The sequence below is a fragment of the Centruroides vittatus genome, unplaced genomic scaffold (genome assembly GCF_030686945.1).
Source record: "Centruroides vittatus isolate TY-2023 unplaced genomic scaffold, ASM3068694v2 contig_911, whole genome shotgun sequence".
NCBI classification, from domain to species: domain Eukaryota; kingdom Metazoa; phylum Arthropoda; class Arachnida; order Scorpiones; family Buthidae; genus Centruroides; species Centruroides vittatus.
In genome coordinates this window covers 1,150,172-1,170,648 of record NW_027122600.1, presented here as the reverse complement: position 1 = coordinate 1,170,648, position 20,477 = coordinate 1,150,172, and the positions used below count along the sequence as shown (strand labels likewise).

General features: G+C 42.4%; 1 protein-coding gene across 2 annotated transcripts; it reads right to left on the bottom strand.

The window, feature by feature from the left end:
* Positions 1–1,480: 1,480 nt before the first annotated feature.
* LOC136984277 (runt-related transcription factor 1-like) lies at positions 1,481–16,935 on the bottom strand. Of its 2 annotated transcripts, none has more exons than XM_067281193.1 (6): positions 16,289–16,935; positions 10,909–11,013; positions 5,048–5,197; positions 3,011–3,187; positions 2,231–2,877; positions 1,481–1,733 (listed from the first exon to the last, which is right to left on the bottom strand). In XM_067281193.1, the coding sequence occupies exons 1-5, from the start codon at positions 16,638–16,640 to the stop codon at positions 2,348–2,350; spliced, it is 1,314 nt and encodes a 437-aa protein (XP_067137294.1). In that variant the 5' UTR covers positions 16,641–16,935; the 3' UTR covers positions 1,481–1,733; positions 2,231–2,347. The 2 variants fall into 2 exon arrangements, with proteins under 2 accessions (XP_067137294.1, XP_067137293.1); XM_067281192.1 differs by having other exon boundaries at positions 10,900–11,013; positions 16,289–16,779.
* Positions 16,936–20,477: the final 3,542 nt, after the last annotated feature.

Here is a 20,477-nt window from a genome sequence, read left to right as displayed (position 1 = left end):
ATTTTCGTCCCCCAAAAGGTCAGAATTTTTGGTAAAGCGTATTTTTTTTCGAGAGAGAGAGAGAGAATCGGGGGGTCGTGCCGGAATTCTTCTTCGATTTACTAAAAATGTAAGTTTGTGTGCGTGTGTTTGCACGCTTCTCCCCTCTCTTCTTTCGTGATTAGAATCGAAATGGATCGAGCAGAAGCCACTCCTGGTCTCATCTAAAAGCAGATTTAATGAACACAAAGGAAACGTGCAATCAGAACTGTGCAGAAAATAGTGCAAATGATGATGAGATGGTCACGATTACCCAGAAGCCCGAGCACAGTCATTATTCTGGTGAAGGAGGTGAAGAAAGGCTCCTTTAGTCACTCCTAAGTATTACTTATCCCTCCATCTCCTCAGCTGCCAGCCAAAACTTGACTCTAATACCTTTTATAAATGACAAATCTTTAAAATACCATTTGACCACCTTCGTCGAGGATAGGAAAAAGAAAAAACCCCTGGCATTTTCTCTTTCTTACTTTATGCTCGTCCTCTCCTGTACGGTACATAAACTTTAAAAAGTGGTCCCGAAATTAACGAGTGAATCTGTGTTAAAGTTGAGACGATATTGTCACGAAACCGGGCTAAATCTAGGTCGAAACACGGGCCGAATTAGTGCCGAAAATGAGAGGGATGTACTTTGAACTGTGGGCCAAATCTTCGTTAAAGATATGTTAAAATGCGGGCCCAATTTACGTTAAGATGTGTGGAGATTGATGGGAGAAGATGAGCCAAATTTGTGTCGAAAATGAGGGGAATATCTGTTAAAATATGGGCCAAATTCGTATTGAAGACAGAGTATGCCAAGTGTATGTTGAAATTGCGAGGAATATATGTTAAAGTATGGCCAAATTAATGAGAAAAGATGAGCCAAATTTCTATTGAAATTGAGTTGAATCTATAGTTAAAGAAGGGCCAAATTTCTATCAAAAAATGAAAATAATTTACGTTAAAACAGGCTCCAAAAAAACGAGATAAATTTACATCAAAGACGAGCCAGAGATAACGGATAAGCCGAATTCACGCGCTAAATCCCAGCTTTATCTATTTAATAAGAGAAAAAAATCAAGTAAAAGAATTAAGAATTTACAAAATTAACGCCGGATAAACGAGGTTTAGATAATAAATTTCGTGTAGAATATTTATATTTTTTTAAAAAATGGCAATTAATAAGGAAAGGTAAGTGAGTAGATAATGGAAAACAGTGGCTAAGAATAGGGAACTTATCCAATCACGTCACACTAAGTGATGATTTCTTTGGAAGTCTCATCAGAGAAGATGGCATCATATACGATGACGCTAATTTATTAATTTATAACCAAAATGAATTAGTCCTGTTGACGCAGAAGCCGACGTCTAAGTACTTAATCCTGTTTGCAGACGATAGGCATGTGCGTGTGCTTGTGTGTGTGTGTGCGTGCGTGTGTGTACGTCACACCAAACACGAGCTACGTCAAAGGGGAAAAATCACTCTTTTATTTATTATTTTCTTTTTTTTTTATATCGGTCCATATCATACAAAATACCATTTAGAAAAGATTATGCTTCGCACTGTACACCATCTTCACTCGGCTCTTCGTCTTCTTCGAGACCTTCTTCGATCTTCGTTTGTGTTTAGATCATTGTTTTTTTAATTATTTATTTATTTATTATCTTTTTTTATTTTAAAATTCTTCGCAAGGATAGAATTTCGTCTTGCACAGCAACTGAAAGACAAATACAGTACATTGGTTTAACATTGAAGGCTTACCCACATCGTTGTCCCGCACTAAAAGTGGAGTTTGCCCTGCAAGAAGAGGGATTTTTTTTTTCTTTTTTGCATTATTTTTGATATTATTGATTAAAAACACCCAAATTTTTAACGAAATTTATTAATTTTACAGCCGAAAGTTTTCGTACTTTAAACGCTTTCTTGAGCCGAAAGTTAGGAACGATTCCGGAGAAATTCTTGTAGAAATTTCAAGAAAAAATGGCAAATTTATGGATAAATTTTATCTCAAGGCTGATTTTTTCCTAAAAGTTGGCCTAAATTTTAATAAAATCGCAAGATTTTAAGGGAAAAAAGTAATAATAATAATTCCTCCGACGTGTTGAAATCTATCAAAACATGGAGCACCCGGTTGTAAATTAGTCGGGAAAATGTTGCGTAGAAATTAATTTAAAAAAGAGAAAAAATAAAATAAAATAACTGCAAGTAGTTTACCTGGATCGGCAGCTCTCGACATTCCGTTTCATAAATATTTAAAAGTTTTTTTTATGTCCTAATTTATATACAAAAAGGAAACTGACGAAGATGGCCGTGCCGACGAAACCAGAAGAATCAGTAAGGTCTCCAAAGGTGATCTGATTGTCCGTTGGTCGATGTGAATCTGGGTGATCTTCCTTCTTTCCTGCTCTCTTCCCTGTTCTCTTGCTGCTCCGATGCACCCCTCTCTCCTTCGCTATTGGGGGGTTGCTCGGTTTCTACTGCAGAGGAACCCAACAGGTGGAAGGAGTGATGAGACACGCTGCCGTAGAGCTGAGGATAGATGAGGGACGGAGGCAACATGGGAGGGGTCAGATATACTCCGTTATTGCTTCCGTAGTATCCGGGTCCCGCCAGGAGACCGTGACTGACAGACAGATAGGGCGAAGTGTTGTTGGCCGATAGAAGAGATACTGCAGTGGTGGTTGCGGGCTGATGAGCGTAACTCGATCCACCTAATCCGTGTCTGAGATCAGACAGACGGTCCGTTAAGCATATCTCTGCCGTTACGGTATTGGTGTATCGAGTGGTCACCATCGAATCCTTCAGAGGGAGTGGACCCTCCGATAGAGACGAGAAAACGCTGGAGTTGCTCCTGTCCATGCCTGCAATCGGAGGGGGTTCCGTGTTAGTACGCCATTTGTATCAATTATTAAATTAGTTTTCGCGTATGATAGCCAAGTAGGGGCCTAAGGCCACGTGTACGAAAGGCGAGAATGGCCTGTAGAATTTACTGACCTGTAGACAATTGGGGGCAGGCATCGTGAGACGACGTGGGACTTCCTTCGATAGAGTGCGATGCAGCGAAGGCAGCGGCTGGCAAACCCTGAGTAGAGGCCATGTAAGTTGTGTAATGCGATCCGTAAGGTCCCCACGGCGAATCGACAGCTGCCAGATGAAGAGCTTGAGTCGGATCTGAAAATAATAAACGCAAATTCAACCACCCCGTATGGAACGTACGCCTCTATAGAAAACACGAAAGGGGGATTAGAGACTAAAACAAGATGGAGGAGTCCAGCTTATTTTTGGGGGGTTCGTACACAAAATTTGTATAATATCGATCCAAATCCCAATCAAGAATTTAAAATACGCTTCCAGAACGATAAAGACGTATTCCTCACAGAGGAAGAGATATAAATTTAAAATAAAACCCGGAAAACTGCGCTGTTTCGAGGGTCGAACGATTAAATGTTTCCCATTCAAAAAGAACAAAGCGAGTTTTATATAATTTCCTCTGCGAATTTCGTATCAAAGGGGGGAAGGAAAGATTCAGCTCTTTAATTCCTCTGGTCGAGAAAATCAAAGCCGGAATGAGACCCGAAAGCAATTTTGTTAACAAAACAAGACCAGACTTAACTGACCACCGCACCGTTCTATCGACTAGTCGAGTCAGGAGACTGCTAAACCCCCGACAATAGCAAATAATGAAGGTCAGCAGTAATCTGCCATCTGGGGACTGGCAGCTGGTCATTGCTGCACTCCTCCATTCTCTGGCATGCTTTAAATATTACAAAAGTCGAGAAGACCGCGTTTCTTCCTTTTTTTTCTTATTTTATTCCCGAAATGTTTTCCGTGTTGGGAACGAAATGGCCCGGCCTTTCGGAATTTGGATACTTACGCGCGCTCGTTGCCTCTCTCAATTTAATTCGTCCAAGGATTCGAGGGTGGGCTCGAAGTTTCTTGCATTTATTCGCGTAATTTAAGTTAAAATTCGGCCGCCGATTGTTTAAAACAGTAGTAAATTAGTCCCGAATTTGATTTCTTTCGGTGCGATTCTTCGGGGCACCCCGTTATTCCGTTGCAAAGTGGGTTTCCACCCGCGTCGGACCAGCGATAAATTAAAGTATTACAGCCTTAAACTTGAACGAAAATGAAGAAATTTCGGCTAAAACTTTGGCCTCGACTTTGTCCAACGCCACAATCAAGCTATCTAATCAGACTCCGGCCATTTTTATGCTCTCGAAGGGGAAGGAGGGCATCCGTTTGGGACTCATCCACGACCAAATGTCGCATTTCTCTCTCTCACCACACAACTCTGTCGGATACATTCGATAAATTTACCTTTTTTTTCTCTCCTTTTCTTTTTTGCTCTAGTTTTTTCATCTGTTCTGAAGAATTTTTAGGGTATTTTCCCCAGAATTCAGCGCAGATTTAGCGGGTCAAAACGTAGGGAGAAAGGGGGATTTTTTTTTTCCTTTTTTAAGAGCGCGCGCACTTTCGATCGAGTGAAGTAATTGATCGGGGCTGATAAAGTGTTGTTAGACTCGGCTAGAATTAGGCGAAAGAAACATTTCGGAGGGTCAGAAGAGCGTGTAAAGATGTCATCGTTTCGGAAGCGAGAGAGGCGAGAGATGGGTGTAACCACAATGTGGCCGATTCCATCAGAGGAGCCGGAGTCGACACGCGAGTAAAAATCTGATCGACACAAGAACCATTTTGTTGGTCCGGTTGGCCGTGATGAATGGAGCTCTTTTATGAAGTTGATGTTAAGAAAGCGGCAATTGCAGCGGCAGTGGGACCCGCTTCGATTGCTACATTCGCTTTTCACGATTCACGGATTAAGAGGTGCGGTCGGAGCGGAAGACGTCAGTTTTGTCCAGATATAAATCACCGACGCTAATCACACGTGTGCCATTCGGCATATTTGTCATCGTCCCGAATTTTTACATTCGGGGTGGGTGGAGCCGGCTCCCTTGATTAATTCGCATCGATAGCCCGCGAGCACCGGTGAAGTCTCCACCGGAAGTGACGCCACATCCAAACCACGTTACCTACCTTGTCCCTGGTTCGGCAATCTCCGGTGTATGTCGGCAGCCCATTGTTCCGCCGCCTTCCTACGTAGATGGTCCCAATCCCGTAGTGGGTCTCCCAAATATGGCGAACGGTGACCGAAGGCACTAGCGAAAGCCCGCAACTGCTGATGCCCTACAACAATAACAATAAAAGAAAAAAAAAAAACAAGAGAAATTTCAGTAAAGATGGAGCTTTGGCTCCTTAAAAGAATCGTTAATGTGTTCATTTTTCCCGTACAAAGCGTAACACGCTTACAGAGAGGGGGAATGTTGTTAATTTACGTTTCCTTCTACGTACAATCAGACTAGAAACGTCCTTTTTTGTAAAATTGGCAAGCGAAACAGCGAAAGTGGACCGATATGGTGGTGTTGTGTAGAGTTTACAGGTTGGTGTAGTGAAGGAAGAAACATTATCCGAACGGAAGTAAGGCGATTGTTATGACTGCAACACATTGACAAACACTAACATTGTTCGTGATGTAAACATTTTCTGAAGGAATAAATCTACAAGTGGCAACATGGATCATCGCTCTCCTATTTTTCCATTTCGTCTCCCCCCTTTTTTTCTAAATTCTTTTCCTGTTTGGTCATCGATAAAATATCCTCGATTTAACAGGCAAAACGTTAAATCGAACGATGCTAATTGGTGTTAAGCAACGTTAAAAACAAAATGGCAATTAAAGTCTGGGTTTTTATTTTCTTCCGTGTCTTAATTAGAATTTATTCTTGTTTGGTCCTTTTTTTTGAATTCGGAATTTAAGTAGGTCCGGGCATTTTTGCAATTAAAATAATTCGGTGTTTTGTCGGGAATTTTAACAGATTTGACCTCATAATGCTTCGTTAAGGAGCCTCCAAAATGTTAGAATTTTCAGGCTCCTTAATGGTGCATGACTGCCAGTGTTCCGAGGAGCAATTGTGAAGGACTATGCCAAATTTAGGATTCTGACGCTCCTGAGTATGTTTTAATCGTTAAGGAGTGTTTTAGTACTTCATAATATCCGTATATCATTAAGGAGAGCCAAAATATTAGAATTTTCAGGCTCCTTAATGGTATATGCGTGTCAGAGTGCTAAAGTTCGGACATGTTAAGGAGCGATAGGAATGATCCTTCGATGCCCCTTGAGGTTTAGATTCGGTCTTACTGCTTCTTAACACAAGCTTATTTAGAGGTTTAGTGCTCTACGTCATTAAGGAGCATCAAAATATTAGAATTTTGAAGCACTTGAGTGGTACACGAACGAATGTGATACAGTGGCAAAATTCACGAAGAGCACGCATAAAAATCATTCACATAACGAAAGTAACGACGTAAAAGCTGAAATTTTGATGGTTCTTAATAAGATTTAACGATAGAAAATTCCGTTCTGGCTCTCCTTAATACGAACTTAAACGATATTTAGAGTTTTAGTGCTCCTTTAACGATATCAAATTTAAAATTTACGCTCCTTATCGATAGAAATTCATAGTTACGAAGTTCGGGTGTAAGTTGCTTTATACGGTACTCCGCCTTATCGAAATCCAGCGTTAAAAAGGATTTTCTATAGAAAAAACCTCGTTTTAACGCCTAAATAAGTCCAAAATTCGAACACTACTTAACTAGCAGTTCTCTGTTGGAAATTATGAGCAATTTTGCTGGAAAGACAAAGGCCTACTCGTAGTCGATTCTATTGTTAAAAATTAAAACCTGGTAATTCTTACAGGAGTCAGAAAAGCGTGGAAAGAGTTTCAAGAGCGACAGTTAATCACTGTAAACGTGGTACAATCGTTATGGTTGAGAGTGTCGGCCCACAGCCTCTAAAGAAGGACAGAAAAACAGCACGACGTCCGTTACAGCTAGTAAGCAGGTAATGGTGGTCATTTCGGGTCGTTATCCGTAATTTTTGGATGGTCTCGACAAGCCAAGCTTGACGAAGGCGACCCGTCGGTGGCCACAGTTTGATTACTAATTTTCTTCCCCCGCGGATCACGTAATGTCTTGGTGCTTGCTTCAGCGTGACACTGCGAATTGCGACAACTTCACTTTTACTAGATTACCGCATTTCCTGCGGTCGAACTATTATTTGCCGTGTTTTCTGAAAACCCCTCGCTTCCATCACAACATACGATTGTTTAGATTCGAATTCGGCACCAAATTTGAATATTTTTACTGTGTTTTCCGACTTATTTACCCGCCTACGTGTCGTATAATCCTCACGAAATGATTCCTTTCGAATTTAAATTAAATTTGATAAAAATCTTTGAAGGACTTCCGGGTGGCAAATCCTCCTTTTAACAGAAAGTGGATCTATCTATCCCCAAAAGATGGAGAATTAGATATATTCGGAGGGGGAAAAACAGCAAAAATCGAGGCAAGAGTAGCGAATAATGTGTTTAAGAATTTAAATAAAAAAAAAAGAGAATTCTTTAAAATGCTACCAACTGTAGAGTTGAATTTGCAGAGTCAGACAATCAAAAAGTAAAAGAGTGGTGCCTATGAGCAGACGTTAATTCCAGAAATGTCGCATCGCATAAGAAAGTTAAGTTTAGGAAGAGAATCGTGTTCGGGAATCCGTAAGAGGGATTTCCCTATTTGTGTTTTTCTTCGACTTGCCGTCTTTCGGGCTCGCCACCTTTTAGTGGCAAAGCGATCGCAGTTTGGTGGTTTGCACGCGCACTGCCCCGTTCGATTGATTGTCTCGCTCGCCAGCTGTTGTTACCTGACATCTAACAGGCCAGAAGGGTGATTAGTAAAGAGGCAGATCGTCCACCCTCCCAATTGACACGACAATGTTCCGACTTCCGAGCGGGTTCCCGTAAGTAAATACCTATTATTTTTCCATCCTCGCACACGCACGCACACACACACACACACACACACACAAAGACACAGAGTAACCTTTTGCGCTACCTTCCCCGCGAGGATCTCCCTCCCCCCAAAGAAATGGCAGAGGCGCTAATTTTGGTGTCGACGTCGAACCTCTCTCCTTCTTTCTTCCCCGCAACTCGCTAGTCACAACCATAGCAATTACCGAAGTGCCCCTACAATTTCCTTTACTTCCTTCTGCTCCGCCTCTTCCTGCAGGAGGGAGTGGCTCCTTCTCGGTTATCGGGCTCGAGAGAGACGAGTCGGGTCCTTTTCTACTATCCAACAACCCAGAAGAGGGGAAAAAACAATAATGTAGGTTGCTAGCGTTTTCCGTTGTTCTTTACGCGACACAGAGAAGAGGGGCGAATGCAATTCGGATAATTTGTTTAAAGGTAAATTAAAGAGGAATTTTACACCAAGCAATCTGAGGTCTTCCAACAGGTTGAACGTCGTACGAAATTTCTTAATTTCCAATCGAACTTCTGTCAATTGACTAAAGAAGGAGTGATGGAGAGCAAGTTCGGGAAGTCACGTGTGTATATTTCGAGTGGAAATTTGCATAAATTATAACACAAAATGTAAATTTTAATGAGTTAAAGGAATCCTGCCATCTTCTAATCCAATAGAATTCTGCGATGGAATCCCGGAAAAGTCGGGGTTCCGCGATCCTAACTCGAATCCCTTCTTTTCACCTCCCGTCGAGTTGCACCCGTCGCAGTGTTCAACGAGCGGAAAGAGTGGGATTTTTTCTTCAAAAAAAGAACCCCAGACCGGAAGATTTCTCAATAATCCCTCGAGATTAAGCCGAATTCTAAAATTGTCGACCGAGTGACCGCGTAGAATGGTTTCGACTTTTTGCTCCCAATGAATCAGTTTGATCTCCATTCTTCATTGTTACTCCATTCAGTTGGAGACAGTCATTGCGGTTGTCGAACCCGACTCCGTAAAATTAGCAATTGCACGTTAAACAAGGCATTGTTTCCTCCGGAGTGCAACAGAAAAACTCCTAAGCTCCTTGACTTCTTCAATAACCATGCTCCTAATCCAATAAAATCGATTTTAAAAAAGCTCGAAATTTGGGGATCTTCTTAGGGTTGTCGCTCTATAGGTTTTAGCGTATAGTAGGATAAGAACCCTTAATTATGGAGTGCGAAATCGAGTGTCGTAACGCAAAAAGTACTGGGTAGGCTACCCGAAGATGCTCGGAAATTAACGAAATTTCAGGAGGAATCGGGTGGATAAATATGAAGAAAAACAGTCACCTCCGTTGGAGATTCGTAGGGGGGAATGCAACGTGGAGCGGGCACGAATAAAACTTTTTCAGAAGCTTCTGTCCATTGGACGGAAGCGAGCGCAATAAGATGTAAACAAATCAGAGGGATTTCCTCCATATCCGGCCGACGTCACCATCGGAATGGTAATTCTGCGGCCTTCCTATTATTTCCCCTTCACCTTTTTATAGCTCCTCTCGTCTCTCTGCAACACGGATCTGCCGTCCTTTATCGGCAAACGACCATGCAAATTCCCATGCTAACATATGCAGGGTCACGCAGGAAATCCTTCCGTCCCGCATCTGTTCTTCTGATCCTTGATAAGCGAAACTTCTGTCGTCTCATTGTCTTGGCTATATCTCTGACCGTGTAGAACGGGACCTTTCGACTCTCTCCATCCCACTCCATCTGCATGATTGTCGCGCAAATACCTCCTCTTTACTTTGATCCTCTCACACGGGTTCGATTACTCCTTCCTCCCTCCTCCTTCTCTCGATAAATAATTTGGCACCGGATGAATTATAAACTCGTCCAACGTTCCTTAGTTAAGCGGCCCACTCGACTTTCTCTCCAAAAACTGGCCCGCCGCGCGCTCTTCCTCCTCCCAGAGTCGATGACGGAGAACGAGCCAATGCAAATGAAGCTGAGAATGGCTGCTCGGCCCGCTTCCTTCGTAACAAAACCTGGCTTTGTCTGCATTTTCCGCCGCCCACGACGTTCCGCCCCCCTTTAATTCATTCGAGTGCAGCTACCTGTATCTCGACAATGCGATTCATTACATTAAGCGGCGCTTTTCTCATTGTCCATCTTTCCTAATGAGCGTCCGACCGACAAATTGCAATCTCCACCGTAAAAATGTCGCGCCGAATTCGGCGCGGTTTGCCCCTTTCTCTCTTTTTTCTTTACGGGGAAAGGGGGAGGGAAATCGTCACGCGCCAAACTAAAACACCACCCCCGTCTTTCCTACTTATAAATGTCTGCCAGTCACGTGATAGGCAGAAGTGTCATTTGTCTCCTGATTTCATTTCCTAAACGCTTCCTTTCGGAACCGGGTTCCTACAATTTATTGCGCGCTTCCTTTCCTCTCCCCCCGAAACACTTCGTGATTATTGAAACTCGCGCAAATTTATGCAGCTAGAACCAAACTTTACGTCGTTAACGTTAAAATTTACCCGTTTAATCGAACAAATAAGTAAAAAAAAACTAGAGGTGTAGAGCGTGGAAGAGCGTCAACTCTTGCCCAATTTTCCGAATTAATAATCTGGCACGATTAAATGCAGAAGAAGAAGGGAAAAAAATAAATAAATAAAACTAGAATAATCGACAACACGGACAGGTGCTGCACATGAGCGATCATGAGAAAACACGTGACCTAGCGAAAAAAACCCCGGGCGCGGGAGGGGGGGAAAGGGTTCTTAAATGGGTGGAGAACCGACAGACTCGATTGCCAGTAATAATCCCGTGTCGGGGGTCATGTGATACATGGGCAATAAAAACGTGAAGATGATACTCATTTGTCCGGGAAATGTCACGAATTTGAATTTTCTACTCGTACATTTGCGTAACGTGCTACACGCGATGCGTGACGCTCTGTTACGTGACCGAAAGTGGCGTGGAGGAAACGGCGATAAATCAATAATTTGTTTTACAGCTCGGGGTAAATATAATATAATGTATATATATATATATATGTATATATATTCAAAAATAAAAACTTACTGGTCTTACTTCTGGGTTCTCTGGGTCCGTCCACGGTCACTTTGATAGCCTTGACGTAGGTGGTCACTTGGGGAGGATTGGTGCTGACCGTGATTGTCAGGGTGAAGCTCTTTCCTGTAAAAACAAACGAGGAAAATATAGTAGTGAAGATACAGTATATCGATAAGCTTCACTATTATCAGCGGTGAGAGAATTACTGTTTAGTACAAACTTCCCCCCTTCCAAAAGATGACACGAGGCATGTAAACACACCTCTTATTACCTCTAACCTTACGAAATATCGTTTAATATTTCTTCCTTCAAACACTATTTGGATGATTTTATAATCTCAGTATACCTTTTAGCATCATCATCTTCAAAAAAGAATAACATCTAACGCAATATGATAGGAGACAAGCCTGGAATCTTAACACATGTTTAACCGTAGAAAACACTATTTAATATAAACTTCACTTTATAAAAACGGATAAGGATAAGGCTAGGACACGTCACGTCATCGTCAATTGTAGCAAACAATATTTAACACAATATCCCCCCTTCAAAAACCCAAAGGGATAAGTGCAGGATCTTAACGCACTTCTCATCATCATCATTAACTGGAAGAACACGCTTATCCTTGTAAAAACTGATAAAAGTAAATTTGATATCTTAAAACACCTCCTATCATCATCATCATCATCATCATCGAATGCAGAAAAAGCATCATTTAACACACACAAACTTCCACTCCGAAAGCGACCAGGATTGGATCAAGGACCGCGAAACATTACCCTCTCTATTTAATTCTTTCGTTAGGAGGGGGTCGTCGACAAACAATTAAACCAGTAGAACCGAAATTACGTGCGTATGTATGTCTGTACGTACGTTAAACACGTTCACCTCCCCCTCTTCCACGTTAATTACGCGTGGAGCGATAATTAAGGAAAAGCCTAATTCGATATATATAAAAGATTTGGGTCAACCAGAAGGATCCAAATAGAGGGAAAAAAGAATAAAATAAAAAAAAACAAGATTTCCTGACCACCAAATCATCTCGGGTAGACAATTAGGGTTTTGTAAGCTTAATGAGCGCAGGGTCGTTGTACGTTTAATATCTACTTTCTCTGCAAAAGACCAAAAGCTAGAGATATTAAGTCGAGTCCAGATACAGTAGATGGCTCGAGGAACGAATACCTGAGAGGACCTGAAGCGTTGCATAAAAGGCGATTACCCGAAAATAAAAAAGAAGAAGAAATAAAATAAAAAAATAAAAAAAGGCAGCACAAACTCTTTATGCAGAGTAGACGTAATAATGGTCTTAGGCTTTACAGCCTTTGGCACTATCGAAAGAGGTGAACATTCGATAGTTATTAATAAACCACTCCTAACCCCTTCTTCGCATGGTTTATCTGATGAAAATGCCCTTCTGTTCACAACAAAATTACGGAGTTTTTATGCGAAATTTTAGGAGAAAATAAGGTTTATTTGTTAATTTTATCCCTCTCAATCGTTAAAAACGGACATTGAAAGCGCTAAGTGGAGGCGAATTTTTCGATAACAAACTAATTTAAATACGGGTTTACGCTTCTGTACCATTAAATTAGTGGGTTTTACGTGAAATATTTATGTAAAGTTGAGGGTTTTTGTTGCTTTTGTACCATTTACCGTCAAGGATTTTGCTCCCTAAATCGTTAAAGAGGGGCATGGAAATTGTTAAGTGAAGAGGTAAATGTTTATAGGAAACTATAATTTACATCCTGATTTACCTGATAGAAAGGAGCGCCTGGTTTCAACATAAATCGGGTTTCATACTAAATTTAAAGTATTTAATTAATAATTCCTTACCGGTTTCGACACCCCTATTTAACGTTATCGTTCATCTAAATCGTTAAATAGGGAATCGAAATAGCTAAGTGAATAGACGAATTTCTATTTAAACAATTGTAATTTAATCCCGGTTTACCGGATAAAAAAAAAATGCTTTCAGTACCAAAATAAATCGAGTTTCACAGGAAATTTTGCACGAAGAAAATAATTTTGATAAGTTTAAATTAAAATAACTAGAAAAATAGCAAAAATCGTCGTAAATTAAGACGAAATTTCGAATTTACGACGAAAATAATTCAAGAAAAATCGAATATTTCTGAAGAACTCGAGGCGAGAAGCGAAAACCTTGAGGATGCTATTAGCAAATTCTTAAAAATAAAACCGAAACCAGCCTACGAAGGATAGATTTAAAGCGTATTTGGGAGGCAGACAAACATACGGTCAACAGAAAATAAATGTTAAATTATAGGAAAGTAAGCCAATTTATGATAAAGGTAGGAAACGATTGTGATACAGGTAAATCCAAACCGCAGTAGGGGATCAAAAGAGCCTTTTTTTTTATTTCCTTTCTTCCAACAGGCGAGTGCAAGCCGGTCGGATAACGAGAATGGAAGAAAGGTTTCGATAAAAATCAGCGAAACCAAATTCCCTTCGAGAAAGTAGGAGTTGGAGGAGAACGTGAAAACCTTTCAGACCCCAATAATCCACAAGCCACGAAAATTGACTTGGCTGCTGGCAAAGATTGTCTTGTCTTCCCTTGGCTTACTCTTGTAAGCTGAGCCTTGTCGCGACTTTATTTCTCTCAGGCATTTGATGGATGCCACGCGCCTTACTTAACCCCCAACTTGATTTCTTAACTACTTTAATGTCCGTTAGATACGCCCCTTTAAAATCGTTCCTTCATCGTGACACTTTTTTCATTAATTCGCATAGCAATTTGGTCAGTTCTTCTTTTAAAAAAATACTGGCTAAAAAATAATCGAGTGCCGCTAAACCACTAGAAACGGGGGATAAAGCACTAGAATGTGAATATTTATTAATTCGTAGGCTATTTATGTATGTACTGTACAAACGAATTTAAAATTATTACACCCCTACCATGCCACTTTCCTCACTAATTCGCATCGTTCTTCTAAAATAAAACCAAGTTGACGTGGCTAAACCACTAGAATGCGAATATTTATTAATTTAGGGTATATTTCGCCATTCGCTGAAGTAGATATCAAATGGAATTTCGTACTTCCGCCCTTTTTTACTAGTAGATTTTTGACTTCTTCCCGACCAGGATATTTTTGGATGCGACCGAGCGACATGGCAAAATACGAAGCAATGGAGCGAGAAATTTTTTCTCTCCTCGCATCAGCCCTCAAAATAATTAGCTTTCAGGTCAGTAAGCACGCTGAAGCGTTACAAGGACGCGCATTTATTGTGTTAATGCCACATTTCGTCACTTTTAATTACTGCATTCAGGAACAAAGCTGTCGAAGCGGCCGTTCACCCTTTTTTTCGGGCATTCGCCATTAATGCTAAAAATGCAAAAATACATCTCGCCGTGTTTCCGCCACGATAGGGTATTCTTCCTCCTCCTCCACCCCTCTTTGCATACCCCCGTAATGGGGGGAGACGATAGGAACCTCCGTCCGAGTAACCTGCACTAACCACCAACACCCGTTAGGGTTCGAATACGGGGGGGTAGGCGCCGTTCTAGTGAACCCATCTGGGAAAAGAGTCGTTAAGGGGGTAGGACGCAATAAGGTAAAACTTTCGCCACCTTGCAGGGTGTTTTGCAGGAGTTTAAAGTCTGCCGCTGTCATCCGTTTATTCACATTTCTGCGTTGCAGGAAGAAGGGCGGAGGTGATTAATTTAGATAGCTGTCTGACTAGAGGAGACCCGATTATTGAGATCCAAAGGAAAGAATATTAGCTAGCAAGCTTTCGCTGATGGCAGATTGATATTGCTGTAGGCCTAATCATCATTAATCAACGCTCTACCTTGCACTTCCTGCCAATTCCATCCCTCGCACCCTCCCCTCGGGACTGTGATGATGACCGACCCGTTTTCTCTGCACATCTCCAACTCGTGATGTTGGTGTTCATCAGGATCGGAGGTTTTTTTATCCGCCCTCCCTCCCCTCCTCCTCCTCCTCTTCCACCTCCTTCTCTTTCCCCCCTCTTCTTTCACTTTCCAACTCTCGTCGGAGGATTAATCTCGAACTAGTGGAAATACTTTTGTCATTTTCCTTTTCGTCAACTCCTGCCGAGGTCCGGATGGACCAAATTAAAAGTTTTCCACCGTCTAAAAAGGGAGAAAATGGATTTTTGCTAGTTTCGCCATCGATCGCGACGGTAGAAGAAAACACCTCCAAAAATCCTAATTCTACTAGGATTTAAATAATCATTTTTGTTTCTACTCCTTCTTAAATCATTAAATAATCGTTTTTAAACGTTGTTTTTTACTTAAAAAACATTCCAAATTTTAAATTATCTTCATTTTAAATCGCCATCCTGCAAGGTTTTAATACATAGGGTAACATTCACCCCCTAGCGATGCTACCGATTCTACCCCCAGAAACCACTGGAGATTTCCCGAAGCGGCGACCCTCGGGGAGGGATAATAATTCTTTTAGGGCTGCACACTAGTCATGTGACCAGCGAGTGTGTTTCCTTTCCCCCCGACAAGCCATAGTGGCCTGGGAATAAATCGGTGAGAAAGTTATCATTAACGGGAGCCGTCTTTCTTCCCCCATTGAGTGTTAGCAGACACCGGATGTTCAGGTGTCACAGGGTTAGACAGGAAACCGCCCGATGTCACGATTGTCTGATCTTGCGGTCAAGAAAATTACCCCCGAAGTAGATGAAGACCCGCTTAATGTTGGTACTCATACGTCATTCGGCGCGGCAATTATTGTTGACAATATGACGCCTTATCCATTCTTTTATATCTCATCTATCTTGAAGAGTGTCAAAAGGGGTATTAAGCAACGTATCAGCGGGATTACGTAGCAGACACTTCGCGAAATTTCGGCTTATCCGCTCGAGGAAAATAATAATAATAATAAAAAGAGAACACCCGATATAACAAACTAGCGCCCGTGTTTGCTTATTTATTTAATACGCTACAACGGGGGGTGCCGGATATTTTTTTTATAAATCTCCCAGTCTGCGAAGGAGAGCATTAACAAGAGGGGGGATTCACAGGCTTAAAGAAGGAGGCATTTAGAATCCAGGAGAAATTTTAGATGTAGATAAGAATGATATATAACTTTGTGGGGTGGAAAGTTTCCGTTTTACAGCAGTTAAACCGATGCTTTATGATTTAATGCTAGAAGAATACGAGCTGCCTAATTTACATCTTGTCACGGTTTTAAAAATATTGGTTTTGTGTGTGGTAAGTCAGACGAGGGGGAGGAAAAGGGGGAACAAGGAAGAAAGTAAAGACGAGAGGTGTTGAGAGACGGCGCGCGTTTCGCGATCGAAACTAAATTGGCGCGTCGACAAATTGGTAAAGGCCAATTTGGACCGGGGGAAAAGGAGTATCGAGTTGATAAGCACGTGCCGAAAGAAAAAACCGAAACTGACTCACCTCTTCCGCTCCTTCCCACGAATCTCAAATCGTTAAACTTGGCCACTTGATTCTTCATAACCGCCGTGGAGTTACGCAGTTCCCCGCAGTAATTCTCGTCGTTGCCCGCCCTGATGGTTACTAGGGTGCCATCGGACACCTCACCCAGGGCCACCAGCTTGAAGGCCACCGGTAAAGTCTTGTTGGACCTCCAATGACAGGGCAATATCGAGCACACGAAATTGGGACTGCCGGTTTGGGTCAGTTCGCCGGGATGTTCTCCCAAAACCTCGGTCAGGGTCCTCTCCACCGGCAGCAGGAAGTCCGTCATTCTGTCGGACCTCTCGCCACCTAACTCCGGGGACAGATGCATGGAGTGGCGCACTGACAACGCTCCGTGGTTCACGTGGAGGCTGACTCGGTGGTTGTGGCGGAGCAACACACTGGCCGACGACTCTCGGTGGAACTGAGGTTCTTACCGCAATCAACACTCCATAGCCTCGTCACAGCCGCTCGCCACTCTGTATGCGTCCGCAGCGTTCTTTGTGTGCGTCATGGCAAAGCGGCACAGTCGCTTTGCCATTCACCGGAGAGTATTTTTGCTTTCCGGCACAAACCACCCTCCGCGCTCGCTCTTCTCTTCCTCCCCCCATAAAAATGCCACAATTATTCGGCTTCGGATGGCTACTATTAATTTACACCCGGGGTGGCATCTTCGCGCTCTAAATCTTAAAATTATCGAATTACTCGAGTATCGCGATTTTTGCAAATTATTTGCGCGCTCCTAATTTTTTTACGTGTTTTTACACGCTCCGGAGGGTTAAGATGGGGGAAAATCCCTAAAAAAATCGTTTGTAAATTACGTAGAATGTACCGTGGACCCATCTATCGGGTCGAACAAATGGCCAACGTCTGGTATTGGAAGAGGAAGCAGAAAAACATTGGGCGCTGTAAAAAAAGAGGGTGGAAGGAGGAAGGCGACGTGACAAAGGACAGTTTGGACACTTCATAAGTCACCCTTTTTCCCCAGTCGAGGGGTTGGGCCAGATAGCGCTTCTCGTCCCGCCGGCCTCCATCGGTCCGGAAAATGTGTATTCATGTCCTTTCTCCATCGTCCGTGGCAGCTGTCAATTTGCCATCCACCACACTCGGGCTCTGAGGTCTGCTTCGCCTGGTGTCTTCCTGCAACTCAGCACTCCCGCATCGGACTGTGATGCATGGAACACGCTCGGCTGACCGACTTGTTGGAGACCAATGCGCTGGAAAGCACCAGTGCCCGGGGCAGGAAATCGTCGGCTCCAACCGACGTCCCAGTCGCCGGCAACAATATAGATGGACGATGGTTCCTTCTCCCCTTTGTCACGCGCACCGACCTTCTCCGGGTGCTTCACAATACACCAACGCAACCCCCCCAAAAATACACACATCTTTATTCTTAACAACCCGCATTAACCGCGATTAAAGCGATGGACGTTTAAGAGTCGGGGGTTCGAATCCCTCGATAAAGAAGAAAACCTCCCTCCGTGCAAATAATTATAAACGCTTGCACATATCTGGCAGCTGCAAACGAAAGGGTTTGTCTTCGAGAGAGGGGAGGAGAGAAGTGTCAACAATTGTTGCAGTGAGCGATGAGAGGAGGGATACGCCTTATCTCGATCTCTTCCTATATAACTCGGTAAACCGCAGAACACGGAAACTACGTTCATCCATAACTCGAGTCGAGACAGCCGTGGCAATTAACCATTTTTAATTGATAAATCTAATTGATTTCAACCCCCTTCTCCCCCTTCCGAGAGGGGTGGACAACGTGTTGCATTACTGGAGAAACGCATTATCGAATTTCCTACTGGACACGATCGGAGTGAAGAGAGAGGGAGAGAGAGAAAGAGAGAGAGGGAGTGTGTGTGTGTATGTGTTTCTTTCTATCAGGTCGTTATCCGAGAGAAACCTATTCTGGACAAGAAATATATAAAGAGAGAAGACAAAACAAAACCCAAGTCTTCCATCATGGAAAGTGTCATTTCCAGTTTTTCTCCTATTTCCTTTTGGTTCTTCTTCTCTCCGCTAGGTGCTGGTAGGTCGCCATTACGGTTGGCGAAAGCTTGTTTTTTAGGTACTTTCCAACGATGGAAGAAAGAACCAAATTGAGCTTTATTCATCAATTTAAAAGGAGATTCGCTGTATTAAAGCTGTTTTCGAGTAAAAGTCAAATTCTTTTTTCTACTTTTCCAAAAAGGCAAAATGTAAAAAATAAAAATCTCAGTTTAGTTTTATTCTTTCTTCTTCTTCTGAAGTTCCCTTATTCTGTTAAAGTGAAAAAGATAAGTGAAAGGGAAATATACTTTTCGGGGATTTTTTTTGTATATAAAGTTTTCTAATTTAGGGAAGTTTTGGGGATTTTTTAAGGAAATTCGTTTTAAGCAGGAATTAAGGAAAAATTTTGGAAATTGCTGGCATGGAATTAGGGGAAGTTTTTGAAGATAAAGTTAGGGATTAAGGGAAATTCTTGGGGAATTATGAGAAATTTTTAGTGATTTTCACTAGAAATTACGGAAAGTTTTTAGGTATAAAGCTAGGAGTTAGGGGAAATTATTTAGTGATTTAGGTAAGAATTGCCGACAGTTTTAGAAGATTATATACAGGAATTGTGGGGAATTTTTGGAGGTTGTTTTAAGGGATCAACTTGAAGTAGACGAAATTTAATTAAATACAATTTTCGAAAGGGACATTTCTAGTTTTCTACTCGGATGACTAACAAAGGGAGCGAGAGTTAAATAAGAAAAAGAAATAAAAGAGTAAATCTCAAAGTTTTGCTTCGTCTGTCATTTTTTGGAGGGCGAAAAAATATGAGCGAAAAGAAGAAACACAAACAGTTTTTGTACACATGGCTAAATCGTTAAAGAAAGACTGCTTCTCTCGTTCTTTCTATTTGGGTGTGTGTCAGGGTTGTAGAGGAGGGAGGGTGAATCATCAGCTCGTGTGGTCGGATCGCCTCCCTCAATATTGGCCGTCTGTGTGCTGGCTGATAACGAGGAGTAACTCCGCAGCAGGGACACTGTGTGGTTACTCTGACAACACGGTTGGGAAGAGGGGGAGGAATCCGGTGCTCGGCAGTGGAGCACAAATCCAGCACGGTCTCCCCCCTCTTACGGGGGAGATTGGACTGTCGGGCGAGGGGTAGGGATTTTTATGAATGACACCCTCTCGCCTTTGATTGAATTCGCCGGCTTTCTATTGGAAGCATGGAAATGAACGCGGTTTTCTTTTGTGTTCGGCCGGACATCCAGCCTATGAATTCGTTCTGGGGATAAGTCGGTTGGAAAATCACTCTGAGCCCCGATAAAACGCAATCTATCGATAAAAGCGAGTAGACCACTTTGGCATTCGAAGCGACGACATCGCCGCCGGCTTTCCCGTCGACTTTTATATCAATCCTACAAGAATATAAGGCGTAGGCCACGTTAAACATGCAACCACACGCTAACTTTACCATACAAATTTCCCATACCAGAAGTTTCCCCGGTTTTTTTTCATTTCGGAAACTAGGAATTGATTCCTCGATTAGAATCCTAACTCGCCTCTTCGGTACAGCTGACGTCATCGGTAATAATCCCAGGCGTGACATTGGCATCATTCATCAGATGCAGAGAACTGTCCCCTTTTATCTATCCGGGAGGTCCATTCCCCTCCGACTCTCCCTTTAAACTCCGCTGTAGCCATGGTAACGGGTCCAGTAAATCCTGATTTCGGGTTGGTGTAAGAGAGTGGCGACTGGGATTTGAGGTTTTCTCTCATTTCCTCTCCAAAATTTATCCTATCTCTAAGCTTTATATATATATATATATACATATATACAAACACACACACACTTACTCTAGTGACGGCCGAGTAACGTCTTGGGCGTCGGAACGGTGACGTCACCGAGGAAATCCGTATCCCTCACAACTTCTCCTAATTAGGAAGGTGTTTTTGTGTCGAGAATTGCCCCCTGTGGGACTCGATTCGTTGCACAGGGAAGAAATCCCTCCGAACTGATTAGTATTTGAAATTCGACGCTCATTTTTGTCGGCAACAATTAGGGAGGAGCGAGTGAAGTTGAGAAGGGGCGAAGAGAGTCGGTAATTTGTTCACGCGCGTCTTATTATCAAGCTTTATCTCTGGTTGTTTTGTACTGGGTTTGTTAGTCGATTCTTCCATCTCCGGGGAAGAA